This window comes from Vipera berus, assembly GCF_964194415.1.
Source record: "Vipera berus genome assembly, chromosome: 1".
In the NCBI taxonomy this organism is placed as follows: Eukaryota; Metazoa; Chordata; class Lepidosauria; order Squamata; family Viperidae; genus Vipera; species Vipera berus.
This window is the reverse complement of record NC_138202.1, coordinates 323,428,252-323,447,724: the sequence shown is the minus strand read 5'-3', so window position 1 is coordinate 323,447,724 and position 19,473 is coordinate 323,428,252. Positions and strand designations below refer to the sequence as shown.

The 19,473-nt window shown below is 36.5% G+C and overlaps 2 protein-coding genes across 7 annotated transcripts in view; one reads left to right on the top strand and one right to left on the bottom strand.

Moving 5' to 3' along the window:
• FBXO11 (F-box protein 11) overlaps nucleotides 1-19,314 on the top strand; it is an 81,170-nt gene extending 61,856 nt beyond the window's left edge. For all 5 annotated transcript variants that reach the window (XM_081342566.1, XM_081342567.1, XM_081342568.1 and 2 more), the window contains 16 exons: nucleotides 5,758-5,864; nucleotides 6,696-6,807; nucleotides 7,412-7,518; nucleotides 7,622-7,759; nucleotides 10,070-10,287; nucleotides 10,811-10,896; nucleotides 10,981-11,075; nucleotides 11,996-12,118; nucleotides 12,196-12,281; nucleotides 13,999-14,075; nucleotides 14,165-14,308; nucleotides 14,825-14,935; nucleotides 16,421-16,528; nucleotides 17,643-17,751; nucleotides 17,840-17,938; nucleotides 18,024-19,314. In XM_081342566.1, the coding sequence (XP_081198692.1) occupies nucleotides 5,758-5,864; nucleotides 6,696-6,807; nucleotides 7,412-7,518; nucleotides 7,622-7,759; nucleotides 10,070-10,287; nucleotides 10,811-10,896; nucleotides 10,981-11,075; nucleotides 11,996-12,118; nucleotides 12,196-12,281; nucleotides 13,999-14,075; nucleotides 14,165-14,308; nucleotides 14,825-14,935; nucleotides 16,421-16,528; nucleotides 17,643-17,751; nucleotides 17,840-17,938; nucleotides 18,024-18,153 (1,850 nt within the window). In that variant the 3' untranslated portion in view covers nucleotides 18,154-19,314. The remainder of the gene's footprint in view (nucleotides 1-5,757; nucleotides 5,865-6,695; nucleotides 6,808-7,411; nucleotides 7,519-7,621; nucleotides 7,760-10,069; nucleotides 10,288-10,810; nucleotides 10,897-10,980; nucleotides 11,076-11,995; nucleotides 12,119-12,195; nucleotides 12,282-13,998; nucleotides 14,076-14,164; nucleotides 14,309-14,824; nucleotides 14,936-16,420; nucleotides 16,529-17,642; nucleotides 17,752-17,839; nucleotides 17,939-18,023) is intronic.
• The window catches only part of MSH6 (mutS homolog 6), a 39,120-nt gene continuing 38,928 nt past the window's right edge, over nucleotides 19,282-19,473 (bottom strand). For both annotated transcript variants that reach the window (XM_081342528.1, XM_081342529.1), the window contains one exon: nucleotides 19,282-19,441. In XM_081342528.1, coding sequence (XP_081198654.1) covers nucleotides 19,366-19,441 — 76 coding nt within the window. In that variant the 3' untranslated portion in view covers nucleotides 19,282-19,365. The remainder of the gene's footprint in view (nucleotides 19,442-19,473) is intronic.

Here is a 19,473-nt window from a genome sequence, read left to right as displayed (position 1 = left end):
GCGCCATCTGGCCGCTTTGCTTTCCCCTTTGCATTGCACATCGGGAAGAGGAGAGGGGGAAATCTCTCGAGCCCCGGGAGGGAGGCAATGTGAGGGCTGTGAGGGGTATTGCAAGCTCGCAGGGCGGGGGAGGAAAAGAAGTTGGACACGAGTGGATGCAAACACCTACCTGCAGAGGGAGTGGATGGCTCTGTCCCCTTTAGGTTCGCGCTTGTTTCTGGGGGAAGGACAACATGGTTGCTGCACAATGAGTCCCAGGGGAGGGCGGGGTTTCACTCTGCGCCTGCACTCTTCGCGCGGCCTGGTAGGTTCCTGCAGCAGCATGTTTTCCGGCAGCAAGTAAGCTAGGAAGGAGCAGGGGGGAGGCGGGGGGGAGGAAGGCGACGCCGCGTACCACCAGCCACGTGCTCGCGTACCACCAGTGGTACGCATACCACCGGTTGAAAAGCCCTGAAATATGTGATCACAAATCTTCCTGCTGTGGCTGAAATGTATTTTTCACTAGATTGCTTTTTCAATCATTGTGTCAAGCAACAACAAACTCATATTCTATCCAGTTTTTCCTAATCATTCTAGTAAACATATTGTTACTCATTATGATTTCTGTGATTTACATTTATGGGTTGTGTGCCTGCACAACTGTTAAACTTCAGTTTGGTACCTGTTCAGTAAGGCATGGCTTGATAAGAATCTTTATTGTATGTTAATAAACAAGTTTATTTTAATTTTCCTATGCCAGTATGAAAGTACCTTTCTTGTACTGATAGTCCTCAAGAAACCACAGATCACTTAATGAATGTTCAAAGTTATGACAGATACCCCAAAACTACATATGACCCTGTTTCAAAGTTACAACAGCTGCAGTAACCCACCCCCCCCACCTCTCTTCCTTCCATCCCAACAAGACCCTGCACTGCTTGGGCCTGCTCCCCATGCCTCTTGGAAGCAGCTGTCATTTTCAGCACTCTGACAATTCCTTGCAGAAAATGGCAGCTGCTTTTGGAGCTTTCTGCTTTGATCAGCTGGCCTTTGCCAGGCTGCAAATGTCTCCTGGCTTTTGCTAGACTTTGGGCAGTTAGCTCTGCATACAAAACCGGCAGCTTCAGGATAAACTTTTCAAAACCTTTTCCTTGTTTAATCCCTCCCTCTTTGAGGAAGTCACAGTTCTTCAATGAAGAAAACACAAAAAAGACAGACCACCTTGGCAGGAGGAAGGGTAGGAGCAGAATTAAGAAAGGGAGGCACGCCCAGTGTTTTCCTTCCCCATTGTTTCTCGCTGGAAGACAGTTGTTCAGCTGCCAGCATGCTGGCCTGTGAAGCACCCAGGGGGTAAGAAGCAGAGCATGGGGTATCTTGGAGTGGAGGAGGCCTGAGGCAGATGGGCCTGTCCCTTCACTAGACATCCCAGTATCCCTCCCACCCTTGACCTCCACTTAAAGACCATGTATTTGTTTAATGAATGCAACAATAGCTAGTTGTTACTTGAGGCAGTTTATTTAACATTTGTCCCAACTTCCAACCCTAGTGGGCAGGCTCCGTTAACAATTGTAACTCAATGGACTACTTGTACTCCCATCACTGAAACTTGCGGTTTTCAAACAAATCACTGAACCTGTTTAAAAAAATACTTGGAACAATTGAGGCAAAGCTGTAGTGATAGAAAATTGGCTGCATTTGAGTGAACTTTGTTTGTTTTTGTCCTTAGTGTGTCATGGAATGCCATCAAGATCCCATGGAACCCTACGGCTCCACAAACCTTAGTTAGAAAAGCCCTAAATTAAATTATGCTTTTCTTTCTCCCGTATGTCCCATAGCTTAAACATTAAGCCTGCTGCTTCTCAAACGTGGAGCTAAATGGTTACTGTACGTAGTCAACAGTTCTGCCCTAAGATATTCCTAATGTAATCCAACACTTACCATCCCTCAGTTTATGGCTCAGTTATAAAACTCTTCCATTCTTTCTTTGCAGATTATCCAAATCATAGTGGCAAATGTAGATGGCTCCAGAGGAGCCATTTTTCTCCCATTATTGCAACTCTGTATTCTTCAGGTACTTGCATTCAAGATCTCCTGCATAACAACAGTTAAAGTAATTACTCTCCAATTACTAGGCAAGTTTATGAGCTAATTCTATATGTCTTTTCCTCCCCCCCCTCAAAATCAAAAAGTGCTGTCTTCAGAGAAAACCAATCTATTCTCCTTTACATCACAAAATACAAGAAAATTATGCAGAATCTTGCCACTTGAAATTGCTCATATATATTCTCTTTTAAAAGTAGAATATTTGCTAAGAATTCTTGTTTTGTAAACTTAACCATTTGAAAAGAATATTATTAATCAAAGCTCTGAGATACTTATTCTTTGGAAATTTTTCAGTCTAGGTTGCTAGAAGAAAACAGGCGTAATAGATATACATTCAGTTAATTGTTTTCCCATCTGCTATCGATAGGTTCTGGTCCTCCAGATGAATAGGACAATTCATCCTCTTGGTTTGCCTGCATCAAATCCCTCTGCTGGTCACTCATTTTAAATACTGTTACATGACAAGATTGTCAAGGTTATTTTGGAAAATTCCATAGTAGACTGGTCCATAAACAAGAAGTCCAAGGTTTTTCTTGCACCTTCCATTATGGATTTGGCATTGGCAGATACATTGCTGTTTTTTCATTTTTAGTAATCCATACTTAGAAACCACAGCAGTACCAGAATCAACAGCTGGAAATGGTAATTGTATCCTTCAGCAAATTCCACTGGAACAACCCCAAATATGATCTGCTTACATCGTAGGCCGTGATGCAATGCCTAACCTTTTGTAGTAGGATCAAAGTAGACTTCTCAAGTCTCCCAGCAATGCCTTCATTTTATCTTCTTGTTGCTTTAGGTCATCAACTTGCTACTGCCAGACAACGGTGTTTTGTTTTGTTGGGGGTTTTTTTGGGGGGGGAGCATATTCCAGGTTTAACTACACCTGTTTCAAACTTTTTTCTTGATCTTGATAAGCTGCTGGGACCATCTTCACTTGCAGGAGGAGGGAATTATTCTGATGGGGAGATGGTGTAAAGTAATGTCAGAAGAATGTAGAGAACAGCTTAATTGTATTAGGCATGTTAAACTAGAGAGAGGGTTTGACAGGCTTTCAGGTTAAGGTACATTCCAGGACCCTCAGGAACTCTTGTTTCCTGACACCCCGTATCTCAGGGGGTTGACTGAAGAGCATTCGTTTTGTTTCAGAATCTCGAATGAAAACCAAGTATACTTAATGTTGCTGAATAGATTCAGTTATATATGTCATATTCAAACAACATGGTCATCTAGTCTTTTGAATTGCTTTTCAGTGTCCTGTGTAGTTTGTATTTTTAGCCTTGGGAAAGGGAGACTGAAGGTGAACATGATTAAAGCATATAAACATTATAAATATTGTGATGAACTTGGATAGGTTTTCACCCTCCCAGAACAATAGGATTTGAATTCTTCCAGTGAAGCTCATTGGAAGATTTAGATTAAAGAGATAGCACACAATTAACCTATGTATTTCATGTTATGATCACTAACTTGGAAGTTTAAACAGGGATTGGAAATATTCAAAATGAGAATTTGTGGTGCCAGTATTGCTTTCTCTGCATGGTCTATGCCCTGTTCCTCGGTGGCCTCAGCATCAACCAAGAGTCAAATACCTCCTTGCTTCCTGATCGCTTCCCTCTCACCATTCCCCTCAGCTTTCATGGTGTGGAATTTTACGCACAGCCTTGTATCTCCCAGTTTATTATGCCTGTTATTCTGACTGTAAACCAAGGAGCTTCTGGTTGTTTATAAATAAAGGGTAGTGTACAGTGGTTTATTACCATCAAAAATGTCATCTTATTGAGTCTTGTTTCTAAGACAGTCCAAGTGTTATATCAAGGTCTTGATTAGTAGCAGTTTTTTTCTTTTATATGTTAGTATTTATATGTATTATTTTAGAAATACTTACTGATGAGTCATATAGAATTTAATTCAAATATATGCAATTAATGGCAAAAGTATTTTAAGAGGGACAGATTTAGCTGTCAGAACCCTTTAAATGAACCAGCAACAAGTGTAGTTTTACTAACAAGAAATTTATATGACCTATATAAATAGTCAAGAGTTCTAGAGCAATTGAAGTTTTATCACTTTTAAAAAGTAAACCCATGTAGAGTTCATTTTTTCATCCTGTGCGGTATAACTGAAGCATACATTATTTATTGTGATCAGATTTGACATTCTAAGAAATAGAAACAGTTTACATACTAGTTCTACCGATGCAAATATATTCTTGACAACTGCAGGAACTAGGGCATTTAAATGCAGGGCAGAATTCAGATTGATTGATTGATTATGTGTCATTAAGTCAGTGTCTGTATAATCTGGCCTTCTAGTGATGCACTTATTGTCACTGTAATTGAGTCCATCTATTTTGTTGCTGGTTCACATAGCCCTGTGGCTTACTTGATAAAATACAGGGTTCTCCCATGCTGTATAAATTGATGCCTTTGCTGTTATTGCTAATATGATCCTTCACTTCTAGCATTTTCCTACATTACTACTATCGATATAGGTACCTGTTTGCTTTATCTGGGCAGCTTGGGTGACCCAGCTGAAAGTATACTCTTGTCATACACTCCTGTTATTCTTAGCTCATTCCATCCAGGGTATTCTTCCTCGCCATCTTAATGAAGCCGCATAATGGGGTTTGAGGGGACTGAATCCAGAAGCACACCCAAAGTACAATCCATGTCTTCAGGGCAGTTCTCTAGAACAAAAATGAATTTTCCTTCCTTGATCTATATTTGGACTGTTCAGAAACGGGTCCAACCCTAACCCTAACCCTATATCTCTTACACATTTATATTGAATTTTGATTTGTCCCTATCCATCCCCTTATCAATATCAGATGGAATGGATACCTTCCTTAAATTTAATGGGAAAAATGTTCCAAAATGACAGCATATTTCCTGTGCTGAATTTATCTTGAAAATGTACTCTTTCATTTTTACAGCTGGCTAGTTTGTAAGTTAGCACTGCTGAGATTAAAATTGAAATGATTAATTATAACTTTGTGCTCCTTCTGGTGATTTTTCAAATAGATATTCATTTGTTTAAACATAGTGCAGATGTAGGTACCATTGTAACTTATTTTGGTTTTAAGAACTTTACAATAATATATAACAACCTGAACTCTTTAATACTTTATAATCAGTTTTGTGTTCTGTTTCTCTGCCCTGAATGAGATTATGTTGTGAAGTCAATATTGGCTCATGACAACTCTATGGATAGTTATTCTCTCTTCAGTTAGGTGACTGATCATTATTAGAATAACAACCATGACTGTTGTTGTCGTATTAATCCGTTGCATTGCTGGTTTTCTTTTGTGTATTTTCTTAAATCTTGCCAAGCACAAAGATTTTCTCTTTGCTTGTCATATCCATAGTATGAAAGTCATTGTTTGTCATTTGAGTTTTGATTGAGGGTATAGTTTCTCCTATTAAAACTAAAATTAATGTCTGATTTAAATATGAAAAAAAAAACAATTTTTGAATTTTTATAAAATAAAGTTACTGGACTGAATGTCTCAATATACTTAAAACAATCCAAACTGTCATCTGAACTGTTCAATATAAAGTTTGATTTTGGAAAAAATATTATTGCAGATCCTGTGTTATTACTTTTTAAAGGAACTAGAAACTATCGTTTATTTTCATCTAGTAATTTATTTTAAATTTTTATATTTTTGTAAAGCTCCTGGGAAAGTAGCAGATAAAGTTATTATTGAAAACACAAGAGATTCAACCTTTGTCTTCATGGAGGGATCAGAGGATGCTTATGTTGGTTACATGACAATCAGGGTAAGAAGAAACTTGGGCAAATGCTTGTCTTGAACCTACTTCACTGAAAGAAATGAATAGCTAGTAAAGGGATTTGGAAGATCATATAGGAGCCGTGACCAGGGGAGCTTTTGCCCAGGTTCACCTGGTGCGCCAGTTGCGCCCCTATTTGGACCGAGATGCCCTACGCACAGTCACTCATGCGCTCGTGTCCTCCCGGTTAGACTACTGCAACGCTCTCTACATGGGGCTGCCCTTGAGGACCACTCGGAGGCTTCAGCTGGTGCAGAATGCGGCCGCGCGAGTTGTGATGGGAGTCTCCCGATACTCCCATGTAACACCTCTTCTCCGCAAGCTGCATTGGCTTCCAGTTGCCCTCCGGGTGAGATTCAAGGTGCTTGTGATGACCTATAAAGCCCTAAATGGCTTGGGTCAACTTCCCATCGTCCTGTGCGCTCCCATAGGGTGCCGCCGGTCAGGGAATGCCGGCGGGTGATCCCCAGAGGGAGGGCATTCTCTGTGGGCGCGCCTGCCCTTAGGAATGATTTACCTGTGGAACTCCGGACTGCCCCCGACCTGTGCTCATTTCACCGGGACCTGAAAACCTGGCTTTTCGATTTATCCAGCCTGGACTGAGGGGGGTTTTAGTTTTAAATTTTAACATTGTTTTATTGTTGGGCTATTATTAATTTAATTCTTTTTAATTCTATTTTTATCTTAATTTATATTGTCTTTTAAATATTGCCCTGTAAACCGCCCTAAGTCCTTCGGGAATAGAGCGGTATAGAAAACTAAATAAATAAATAAATAAATAAATAAATAAATAAATAAATTTATCTTATGTTATTTCAGTTTAACCCTGATGACAAATCTGCACAACACCACAATGCGCACCATTGCTTAGAGATTACAGTCAACTGCAGTCCAATAATAGATCATTGTATTATTCGAAGTACTTGTACAGGTAAGTAATTTCTTTGTAGAAATAATTAAGTAGCAAACATTATTTGTAGATAATATCTAAACTGTGTGTATGTGGGTAATAGAACCTGCTTTCCTAAGTGATGAAATTTCATGTGTTAATATGAACTTTCAACCTAATAACAGTCTTTGGGTTCTTTGAGCTTTACTTTTTAAAATGTTTGTTCACTTATTTCCAGGTGTCCTTAACATATAATTTATGGTAGGGGTGTGCAAAAGTTCCATTCTGAGGAGTACTTGAAAATGTTATGCTTCTTACAGCTCATCCCAGTCCAGCTGTTCTGGGAGTGGTCTGGTAGGCTTCCAGAACAGGAGGTGGTTTGTTGTATTCTTACTCCACAGAGCTCTAGAGCAGAGTATTTTGTATATTCTTAATTAGTACTATAGATTGTTACACTGCTCTTTGTCTTCTATAAGAAGCAATTTACTTAGCTTAGTATTGTATTTTGAAAGGCCAAGATTACATAAATTGCAATAACTATTCCAAGTTATTCCAGTTGCAAAAACAACTGGTGGCATTTGTTTCACATATATTATGAAAGTCAGACACTTACTTCATTTTTTATATGTACAAACTTCATTTTCAGTTGGTTCTGCAGTATGTGTAAGTGGCCAAGGGGCTTGTCCCACTATCAAGCATTGTAACATAAGTGACTGTGAAAATGTTGGACTCTATATCACAGATCATGCACAGGTAACACTTCTTGCATTTTTCTTTTTTTGCTATCTCTCTTATTGTTTTCTTTCTTAAGTATTTTCTTTCTTAAGTATTCTTAAGTTCTTTTCCAATCTTTTAGGGGATATATGAGGATAATGAGATTTCTAATAATGCATTAGCTGGGATTTGGGTTAAAAACCACGGAAACCCTATTATAAGACGAAATCACATTCATCACGGGCGAGATGTTGGTGTTTTCACATTTGACCATGGCATGGTAATGTATATATACTTCTCTGTGTGTGTGCATAAATACGCAAGCAAATATAGATAGATGTGTTTTGCAGACAGGTATTTATGTGTATGTATGTCTCTTGGGAAGTGAAGCTTTTGTGAACATTCAGGATGTTTTTGTTAGTTCATTAGTCTTCTTACCAAAGTAATGAATTCTCTTGCATCTATAGAACAAGTATATAGTATGTTTAACAGGGAAATTGAACTCAAGAACCTTGAGAAACAATTGCCTTCAAGATGTCCTTGTGTTCCATAACTCTTATTCTCTGTGTATTTAAGAGACATGATCAATTGCCACTTAAAAACCTAAACTCTTGTAATGCTATTTTCAATCCTTCAATCATTGCTCAGAATTGTCTCTGTAATACTTGTATATTAATCTAGCAGCTTTTTTCTATTGTATCAACTTAAAAATATAACTGCAAATTCTCCTTACTTTTTTTCCCTTCCAACCTTGGTTACAAAGGCACTGTTGTTTTCCAGCAAGACATAAATGGGAACTGCAAACAGTGGAAAGCTTGAAATGAATGAGTTTTTTCTCTCTTCGTTTTATATTTGTATGTGTAGTGGCAGTTGGGATGATGTTTGCATAATAAATCCCTTATCACAATATCTTAGTTTTGCTATTTTTACAATTACATCTTGACCTACCTGGGAAACTATCATATTTAACATGTACAGAATTGGAATTGTCTACAGTTCCAGTTCAGAAATATTTAGTATTTTGATAGGGGTGTATTTGAATTTCTGCTTCTTGGTGCTGCAACAACACAAGACTTTATGTGTTACAAGTTGCCATTTTTACAATATCTGTGTTAGTTTAGCACTTGTTGGAACTGTTTCTTGGTTGCCAGTAAGAGTAGTTAGTTTTAAATGTGCTTCTATGTTGGTTCTTTCATTTCAAACATTGGACATTATTGCCATGAACCTGACTTGAGCTTCCATATTTCTGGCATAAATTATCTTTATTATATTCCCTGAGTGCCAGTAACAATATTTATTTACTAACCGTATGTCAGTGCAAAGCTTTGATGCTGCTTCTTTTAAAATATTATTGCTAGACAGAATGTTTGCCTTCAGAAAAAGAACAGCAGATTTTACCTACTTTTGTGGTCATTCTGTGATTTTACCTAATTTTAATCCAAAGTCAATGTAAAATCCTTTTATTCCAAATTAATAATCAAGAGGCTACATTGACACTTTCCTCTAAAACAAAATCTGATAAAAGTCAGTTTATTAAAATCATGCTTCATTACAGACCTGGAGGAAGTTTGGATGTTATGACTTCATATTTAAAAATTTGTTTCAAAATATGTTGTTCTCTGTTTGAATGGATTTCCTGCGTTTTAAAAATTTCACGTTCAAAACTGTTAGCATCCCCCAAAGATCTTTTGAAACAAACTCGGATGCATAGACTAACAATAGAAACCTTTTCTTTTCTTTTCTTTTTTCTTTTTTTGTGCACTATTGAGCTTTTCTTATCCTTTAGACTGTGATCACAAGTCATGGTGATGACATGAGGACTTCTCTGGAAGAGGCAGAAAATGTTGGCCTTTGTTTCAAAAGTTAAATTTAATAATACATCTACATTAACTTTAATATTTAAAAATTAAAATAGCATACCAAAAAATCTGCAATGTATTGTGAAATTCAATCAACACAATTGGGAAAGAGGCTCCAAGTGCTACAAAAAAAGGATTGAAAGCTGCATGTAGTTTGCAGGCCAAGATTATACAGCTCTCTACAATATATAATTTTTGCTATGGAAACCCTTCTTGTGAAAATAATCTAGGGTTGAATTAAAAGTAATAACTGTATAGAAGATGCTTTTTTTCAATTGAAAAAATGGGCTTAATATATTCTACTGCTGTTAAGGGTCCAACGGATGATGTGAAAGAATATGATAACATTTTTCTTAATAACATTATTTTCATGCCATAGAAATAAATAATAGCCAGCTCCGTGTAATGGTTAAAGCACCAAGCTAGAAACTGGGAAACTGAATTCTAGTCTTGCCTTAGGCACAAACCCAGCTGGGCCAATCCCTCTCACTGGGACCTAGGAAGAAGACAAGAGCAAACCACTTCCCAAAATGTTGGCAAGAAAACTGCAGGGACTAAAATGCACTGTAAATAAATAAATAATGCAAATAGTATTACATATTCTTGTATATTGACGTGTTTCATTACAACCGTTAAGTAGGTGGTCAGAAGATAATTTCTTCCTATTGTTTCTCCTTGCCTCCCAACGTTCTCTCTCCCCTTCCTCTTCTCTCCCCCTGTCTTGTGTTTAGGGTTATTTTGAAAGTTGCAACATACATAGAAATAGAATAGCTGGTTTTGAAGTGAAAGCATATGCAAATCCTACTGTAGTTCGTTGTGAAATCCACCATGGGCAAACTGGAGGAATCTATGTTCATGAAAAAGGAAGAGGACAATTTATAGAAAATAAAATCTATGCAAACAATTTTGCTGGTGTATGGATTACTTCAAATAGCGATCCAACCATAAGGTACTATCTTTATTATTTACCCTAGAAGGATTGCAAAATATTTTCTGCAGGTTATTTTAATCATTTGAAAATAATCTAGTTTCTAAATTAGCATTTGAAGCAGGACCGAGAGGTTATCTGGATATGAAACCTTGTATAAACTATTTTAAGCTCTCCAGATTAAGAGCATATTATACCTGCAATTATAACATTTAAATAGTAAATTGAGAGACAGGTAATCTTTTATTGTGTTGAAGACTATATTGTATTATGTAATTTGTTGAAGAACATGTAATATGCAGAACTAAAGGAAACTATTGGTGGGTCCAGGGCTAAAAATGTTTTTTTTCCTCAATGATACCCTATTCTCTTGCTTTCTCTGTCCCTTGCCTCTCCCTCTTCCCCCTAAGCAGCAGACTGCAAAAAAATATTGGGGAGAGGCAGAGGAAGGAGTGATCAGGTTGAAGCATTTGGAATTAATTTGATGACCTAGTTTTAAAAAGTTCATACCTGACAAAGTTATTTTCTGGTTTTAAACCTTTAGGGGCAATGCAATTTTTAATGGAAATCAAGGTGGAGTCTACATATTTGGTGATGGAAGAGGTCTTATTGAAGGAAATGACATTTATGGTAAACAAGATATTTGCTCAGTTGCATTTAATATTCTTTGTGACCTATATGCCACCTTTTCTTACATTTTTCCTATTCCAACAGGGAATGCATTAGCAGGAATACAAATTCGAACTAACAGCTGTCCTATTGTTCGGCACAATAAGATTCACGATGGCCAACATGGTGGTATATATGTGGTAAGCATAGTTTTGGAGTAAATATTGGAAGATTCATTATTTAGCTTTATTTTCAATATTAATTGTGCAGATAATTGGGAAAAGAAAAAAAATCACACAATGAACATGAACTCCTATAAGAGTTCTAATATACATGAAAAGGAGGGGTGAGTTTGCTGTCAACATGTGCTCCTTTGTTCCAATCCTTATATACATCTTCAACTGCTGACAAAAGTGTGAACTGTAGTTTGATTTAACAGTAGTGTTTATAAAAGAAACTACTCCTCCCCCCTCTCCACCCATCCATCCATCTGATTTTTATGCACTCAACTTCCACTGACTTTAGGCAGTTGAGAAAGCAGAATGAGTGCTATTCTCAGATATTACAATATTTCATGTATGAGAGCATGCAGTTTTGTGTGATTGTGGCCAGATCAAAATATGTGTTTAAGCAGTGGTGTGTAGTATGGGGAAAATAAGTAAAGAAGCAGCAGCATTAAGGTGAGGTGAGGGAGAGGAAGGCTCTGACAAAATCAGGTGTTCGGTCAGTGGGGCATCTAAGAAGGAATAAGGGAAAAGACGGCTATGAGGATCAGTAGGCAGCCTGGCACGCAAGCCACACGAAGGAGTGGTGGAATGAGACATGAGGTGCATCAATCTCGCTTTACCTGCCCCACAAAACCTCTGGATTTTTGTTTTAGCCAAATGCTGGAACCCAAAATGCTCACTTTTGGTTTGGTTAGAGTCATGGCCTATCTGAAACAATTTGACCAAACTTCTTGGTCCCCAAATGTTTGCTTTAGATTTGAACAAAACACATTTCTCGCTTTGTAGATAACCCTCCCCCCATTTGCTTGTAACCCTGAACAGAAAAAACCGTTAGGAATTGACCAAATTGATTGCAGGTTCCACTTGATTTGCATACTTTTCTTTTGTTTCAGCATGAAAAAGGTCAAGGTGTGATTGAAGAAAATGAAGTTTACAGTAATACCTTGGCTGGAGTCTGGGTTACAACAGGAAGCACTCCAGTTTTAAGAAGAAATAGAATACATAGTGGTAAACAGGTATGTTGCTTACTATTGTATAAGTTACAGAAACACTAATTTCAAATGTTTTACTATTTTTTACGTTTATGTTTTAGGTTGGTGTTTATTTCTATGACAATGGACATGGAGTATTAGAAGACAATGATATCTATAACCATATGTACTCAGGAGTTCAAATCAGGTAAAATATACTTTTCTTTACTTCCTTAAAAGAGGCTTAGTATAGATCTATTGTTTTCATTCAGTGAACTTCTCTTCCTTTTCCTTTAAAATGATCCACACATGGGATTGTGTCTGTCAGTGTTTGTTTGTATATCTTACTGCTTTCTTCTCTTTAATAAGAGTGATTTTTCAAATGATAATCCAACTACAAATAGGGAAGGACAGTTGTCATTCATTGGCTAGAATTGTACTCAGCATAAGTTTAATTGGGATTTAGGACTTAAATGGTTGACTTTGAATGATTAACTGATTTGTAGCTATATGAATAGTCTATCATGAAACATGCTTATCTTGTCAGCACACTTTGGCTTTCTTGAGAATGTTCCTTTCTTCAAATTAGTGTCTCAGAAATAAGTATAAGACAGTGAGGAACTTCATTGAAAGTGACAAATCCTTAAATTGGGGTGTGTGTGCTATAATTATAAGATTTTGTTACCATTGGGAAAACAAACCATATTTTGTGAAGCAAAAACATAACAAAACATGAGGGTCACAGAGAAAACAAATTAAATATAATCATATCTGAGTCCTTTTAAAATAGTGAAAGTTATCACTCTGTTTAGGAATTCTGCTTGTAGTCAGATGATAAGTATTCAAAGCTCAGCCAGAGAGGATGTGGTTATGTTCTTTAATACTTTCATTCTCTTTTCAGTCTTTACTTCAAAATAGGATTCTTTTATCTGGAAGCATCCCCTTCGCTTACTTTACTAAGTGAGATTAGCTTGACTAATAATATTTCCATGAGAAGGAATTGATTTTATATGTGGTGCCACTACCAACCACATAGAGGAGAAACCTGCTGCCAGTCAATTCCTTAACTTCAACCTAGCCCCATGCCTGTGCTCTTGTCCCAGTGTCTTGCTCAAGCCGAGTCAGTTTGTTCAATGGCTGTTTGATAACATGCAGTTAAAAAGAGCTGCAGCAGGATTATTGGAAGTGGAATGGCCAATTCCAACTCGCCACGGCCAATTTCCTGCGGGACTACTCACCGCAGGACAATTTAACAATTCAATTATTTAAAATAATTAAAAATGTATTTTAATTTTTGTCTTTCACATTTCATTTTGCATCCTTTCTTTAATATTTCTATTCCACCATTTCTTCAATATTGTCATAGACCCTATTGAGGGGAGGAGATTTTTCCCCCTCTGCAAGATAGCTACTTCCCCACAGCTCTTGGCAGTGATCTGGAATAGGACTATTGGAGGAAGGGGAATGAAGTAACTCTTGGGCTGAAAAGAGCGCATTACCCTGTTCTCTGTGACATAAAATTGTTTAAAGATTAAAAAAAAGCCCTACATAGAGAAAGTGCAAGAAAAAGCAAGCAATATGCACAAATAAGGTTTAAATATGCTAAATAATGCTATGAAGTGAGTAGTATGTATGCACATGCTGTTTGCCCTAAATAAATAAATTCCATGTCCACCTGAATGCATTTCCTTCAGAGGCCAATCTCAGAGTATGCATGATTTGGCATTGAGATAAATGCAAATAAATTATTTTTATATGTGCCAGGATGATGTGAGAAGAGATATTAGTGTTCTAGTTCTGGTCCAAACTCATCAGATATACGTAAATAAAATTTTAACATTGCTAGCAGTGCCCTTACAAATGAATTTTATTTATCAGTAATAAATTATAAGTACATTTTGAGTAACATGTTTGCTTATGCACAGAACTGGAAGTAACCCCAAAATTAGGCGCAACAAGATTTGGGGAGGCCAGAATGGTGGAATTCTTGTTTATAATTCAGGTAAGTTCAACTTTACTTTGCTTAATTTTAAAAAATGCAAACTTTTTCCACATTGCCAAGGTCTTAAATTTTGCTTTTATCTTATAAAGGGCTTGGTTTTATAGAAGACAATGAAATTTTTGACAATGCAATGGCTGGAGTATGGATTAAGACAGATAGTAACCCTACATTAAGAAGAAACAAAATCCACGATGGCAGAGATGGGGGAATCTGCATATTTAATGGAGGCAGAGGTTAGTATCTTCTTATTTTTACCATATCTATATTTGAATTATGTTTTCTAATAGTCTGGTGCTGATACAAATAAAAATTAAATTCTAGATCTCGAATGTGATCAGAATCTTTACTTGAATGGAACTGAAAATGCTAGCCCCAGATTGGCTGATTACTGCTTTCCATAGCATTTCTGGGAGATGGAATTGATGTTAACTTACCATTTGCCTTTAAACTATTCTTTATAGCAGATGGATAATATATGTTCTTTTTTATCCTTGAATGACAATAAATTTCTTATTTACACCAGAGAAATAAGTTCAAATATTGTTCTACTGGTTTGGCCAAGCAACCACCAACTTAAAAACAGCTCCAAATTTGATTGTTTTGGTTGGCTAAGAAAGTAATCGTTCCCACTTAACTGTAAAAATGGAACTAGCTCTCGTGAGCCATCCAAAATAATTTGATTGTGCAGTATTCAAAATTCCACTGGTGTAATTGACTGACTGAAATTAATGTTCTTGTTTTGGTATTAGGCCTTCTTGAAGAAAATGATATCTTCAGGAATGCACAAGCTGGAGTTCTTATCAGCACAAATAGTCATCCTGTGTTACGGAAAAATAGAATATTTGATGGATTTGCGGCAGGTTTGTGTTTGATTTGTATTGATTTTAGCGCAGAACAGTGGCAGATTTAAGCAGCTTAGTAATGGTGGCAGGGCCTTGCTAGTACTGAATATGTATCCTGGGAGACACACATTGACAGTTTAATACATTTCAAAAACAATATTTTTGCTATTATATAAAAGTTCAATTGTAGTTTTTCCTCTTTTTTTAGGTGGTGTCATAGCCAAAGCACCATGTTTCAAACAGCTTAGCATTCCTCATGTTTGCAGTTACTTTCTCCCAAATGTTAGTGGTAGCTATGTTAATTTGTTTAGAAAAAAAGTAGTTTCTTCTGGCATCATCCCAAACCAACATTGCCATTGTGAATAGGAGTTGAATGCTTTATGTTGAAATCAAAAGATCTGTAATTTTTCATGAAATGTAGTTATCTGCTCAGTCCCGAGTAATACTACCAGTTATACTACCCTGTATAAACATGTTCTTTGGGGAATGTTCAAAGAATAGATAATAATAATAATAATAATAATAATAATAATAATAATAATAATAATAATAATAATAATAATAATAATAACAACAACAACAACAACAACAACAACAACAACAACAACAACAACAACAACAACAACATTATTGGAAGGGACATTGGAATTCATCTACTCCAACCTCCTGCACAACAACAACAACAACAACAACAACAACAACAACATTATTGGAAGGGACATTGGAATTCATCTACTCCAACCTCCTGCTCAGGCAGGAAACCGTATACCATTTCAGACAAATGGCTGTCCAGTCTCTTAAAAACTTCCAGTGTTAGAACATTCACAGCTTCTGGGGGCAGGTTGTTCCACTGATTGTTCCAACTATTAGGAAATTTCTCCTTAGTTCTAGGTTGCTTCTCTGTTTAGTTTCTATCTGTTGCTTCTTGTTTTGTCTTCATTGGAGAATAGCTGGACTCCCTCTTCTTTGTGGCAGCCCCTGAGATATTGGAACACTGCTATCATGTCCCCCCTCGTCCTTCTCTTCATTAAACTAGACATACCCAATTCCAGCAACCGTTCCTTATATGTTTTAGCCTCCAGTTCCCTAATCATTGTTGTTGCTCTTCTCTGTATTCTTTCGAGAGTCTTAACATCTTTTTTACACCAGTGACCAAAACTGGATGTAGTATTTAATCAGTACTTGCTACTGTTTTTAGGAAACTTTCATTTGAAAATTTGAAAAGCCCTTTTTATAATCCCAAAACTCATTTGTTGCCCTGCCCCATGCCCTTTGTATTCATAGGATTGGACCTAACCACTTGTTTCCTAAAGCAGTGCTCCAATGTTTAATAAATATTACAAAATGTTGATACTTGAATTCTGAAAGTTATAATCAGTTTTAGCATGAGTGCATCTAATGAGTGCTTTTTCCTAGTTGGCATTATTTTTAAGCCATTTAGCAATTACCTAACTGGTAAAATACAAGTTCTGTGTTTATTAAAAAAATTTCTTTTTAATTAAGGTATTGAAATAACAAATCATGCAACTGCAACTTTAGAAGGCAATCAGATTTTCAATAATCGTTTTGGAGGTTTATTTCTAGCCTCTGGGGTCAATGTGACAATGAAAGGTACGTAAATTATGCTTATTTGTAACATACCAAAACTCTTAGAACATTTTTACTTTTGCACAATTATCTATTTTCATAAGCATGGCTGTTTAAAAATAAGGAATCATCTTAATGTTTAGAACATGTATCAACTTTTTCTCCGTTACAAGCACAATCAAGTCAGCCATCCAGTGAAGGAAAGGCATCTCACAGTAGAACTTAGCTTTTGTAATGAGTATTGTGGTAATTTGAGTAGAGAAAAATCTTCTATTCAGAGCTAGTTCATGTCCTGACTGCTACGGATTGTGAACTTTCACATGTATAGTTCTCTTGATTTCTTACGTTCTTAACCTCTTGTCCTTGTTATTTTGTTGATAATCTCTGCTTGGTTCCATTGCTTATTTAGACACAATATCTGTCTTCTTGCTTTTGCTTCCCTGGCACCTGTCAGGTTTTCTGGCCTCTTTTTCCAACTAAAAACTTTGGTGGTGGTTCTGCTCAAAAGCTTTTAGTATTATTTTTATGTTCAAGAATGTGTCTGGCTTCCTTAGGCTTTCTTGCAAAATAAGCATAGGCAGCTTCAGCTCTTTGATTTGTAGTCATGTCTCAAAAAAGGAAAAGAAAGGAAGGTATGGAGGAGTTGATAGCATTCTGCTAATTCAGAACTTCTTAATATTACATGACTGAAGGCAGTCATGTTGTGAAGGGTCTAGGCTCCAGTTTTTAGTGTTGGCCAGTCCCAAACATTGGGGACCACATATTTAGTATTTAATACTCTCTCAGGACCTCAGAAAAATAGACTATTCAAGCCAAAGACAGATGGGGGCAACTGTTGACAAAGAATGAGGTGCTCTTGGATAGCTGCATTTAAGAAGTAATGAATGCATTAGGATTTGCATTACTAAATTCCTTTGAAATTATAATTAAATCTGAAGGAATATTTTAAGAAATAGAATACTTGGAGTTTTCTAATTCAGATTGAATGAAATGAACCTTTATTGTCAAAGTACAACCATGTATACATTGAGATTGGCTGAGCCTCCCTGAGCCAACATTGAGATTGGCTGAGATTGATTTTAGTGTATCAAACATTAATATGGTAAACTAATACTGTGAAATCTGCCATTTGATATAGATAATAAAATAATGAACAATCAAGATGCCATTGAAAAAGCTGTTAGTAGAGGCCAGTGTCTATATAAAATATCAAGTTACACCAGCTATCCAATGCATGATTTCTACAGGTAAGCAACTAAATATATATCCTTCTGTCCTGTAGATTTGGATTTTACTTGGAAAGCCTAATTATTTCTTTGCTTTATTTTGTCGTAGATGTCATACATGTAATACCACAGACCGCAATGCTATATGTGTAAATTGTATTAAAAAGTGCCATCAAGGACATGATGTTGAATTTATTAGACACGATAGGTACGTTGCATAATCTTTGACTGAAAACCTATTAAATAGAAGTTGAACTTTTTCAATAAATATTTAAAAGATTTCTCTTTTTCAGGTTTTTTTGCGACTGTGGTGCTGGAACACTGTCCAATCCCTGTACGCTAGCTGGAGAACCGACACATGATACAGATACACTATATGACTCTGCTCCTCCTATAGAATCTAATACATTGCAGCACAATTGAGTTACTTTTGAGGAAAAAAAAGTCCTGCCATTCTATTGTAACTGTTATTTTGGGTTTATTTTTTTTTGAGGAAGTTATACTTGCCCATTCTGCAGAGACTTTAAAATGGATAATAAACGGTGACACTATGGAGCTCAACCTACCAAAAAGAAAGTGGCAATATGTTGACTCAGGATAACAGAACTGGGCGTTTCAGCATTACTGTGTAAAGACTAAGGGACAGGTGTGAAGAAAATAAGCCGCGTATTTGTACAGATGGCAACTTCCAAAAGGCTGGTGTTTCTACAAGTAGCATTGAAACGCAGTCCCATTTGCAGTAGTCCTATTCTATAGACGAGCAGCAGTCTTTGTTGCTGCCTTTATGGACATGGGTACCAATTGCTTTTTGTAATATGGTAAAAATGTGAGCTAGCACTTCCGCATTTATTTTGGTTTTTTAACATTTATTCAGATTGAGATGATTTTAATGCTTTAATCTCATGTAGTTTTTAATTTCAAGCAAATCTTTATTGTACTTGAATGTGTCCTGTTTTGTTAGCACACCTAGACTTGCTGTAACTGTACTCATGTCCCAGTATGTATGTTCTTTCTATGAAAGAGAACACTAATCTTAAATTATATCCAGCAATTTTTCTGGTATCCTTTGCAGTTAGAATCTCCCCTTCCCTTTTTTCCAATCCTCATGATTTACATCACCTCACAAAACAATGTTTTAATGAGACTTCTTGGGAGATAATGCACTATAATACAAAATACACAGGTTACAGTTTGCAAGAGGAGGTTTTACTGTGTTTTAAAGTACACTGTAAGGATCTTCCTAAAACAATCCTGTATTTTACTCTGTTCACAGTTTTATTGAACAGTCTAGACATTACTCTTATGAACTGCTGACAATTGTAATTTCCTGCTCCAATGAAGATGAGAAAAAGTATATAGACGCCCTATACAGTTTCATAGCTTTTTTCCATTTATGTGTATTGGTGACAGTGGGTAATCAACAGCCTGAAAGTGTATGCATGTACCATAACATCTAGACTTAATATATTGTGGAGTATTCAATAATCATTATGTAGAGGGTAGCTAAGAATTAAAAGGGTTTAATTTCCTAGGAAAGACAATGGAAAATGGTCATTTTTAAAAAATAAAGTTTATTAGATCATCGCGTTGTCTACATACTGCCTTTGAAAACTGCTGGAAAAACTATATAGGGTCTCAAACATGAAGCAGAGTTTGTTTGTCAAGATAATCTCTGGCTGCTAATGCTCCTTCAGCTATCCAACAAAGATTCCTGCAAAAGCAAACATGCAATTATTCCAGCAC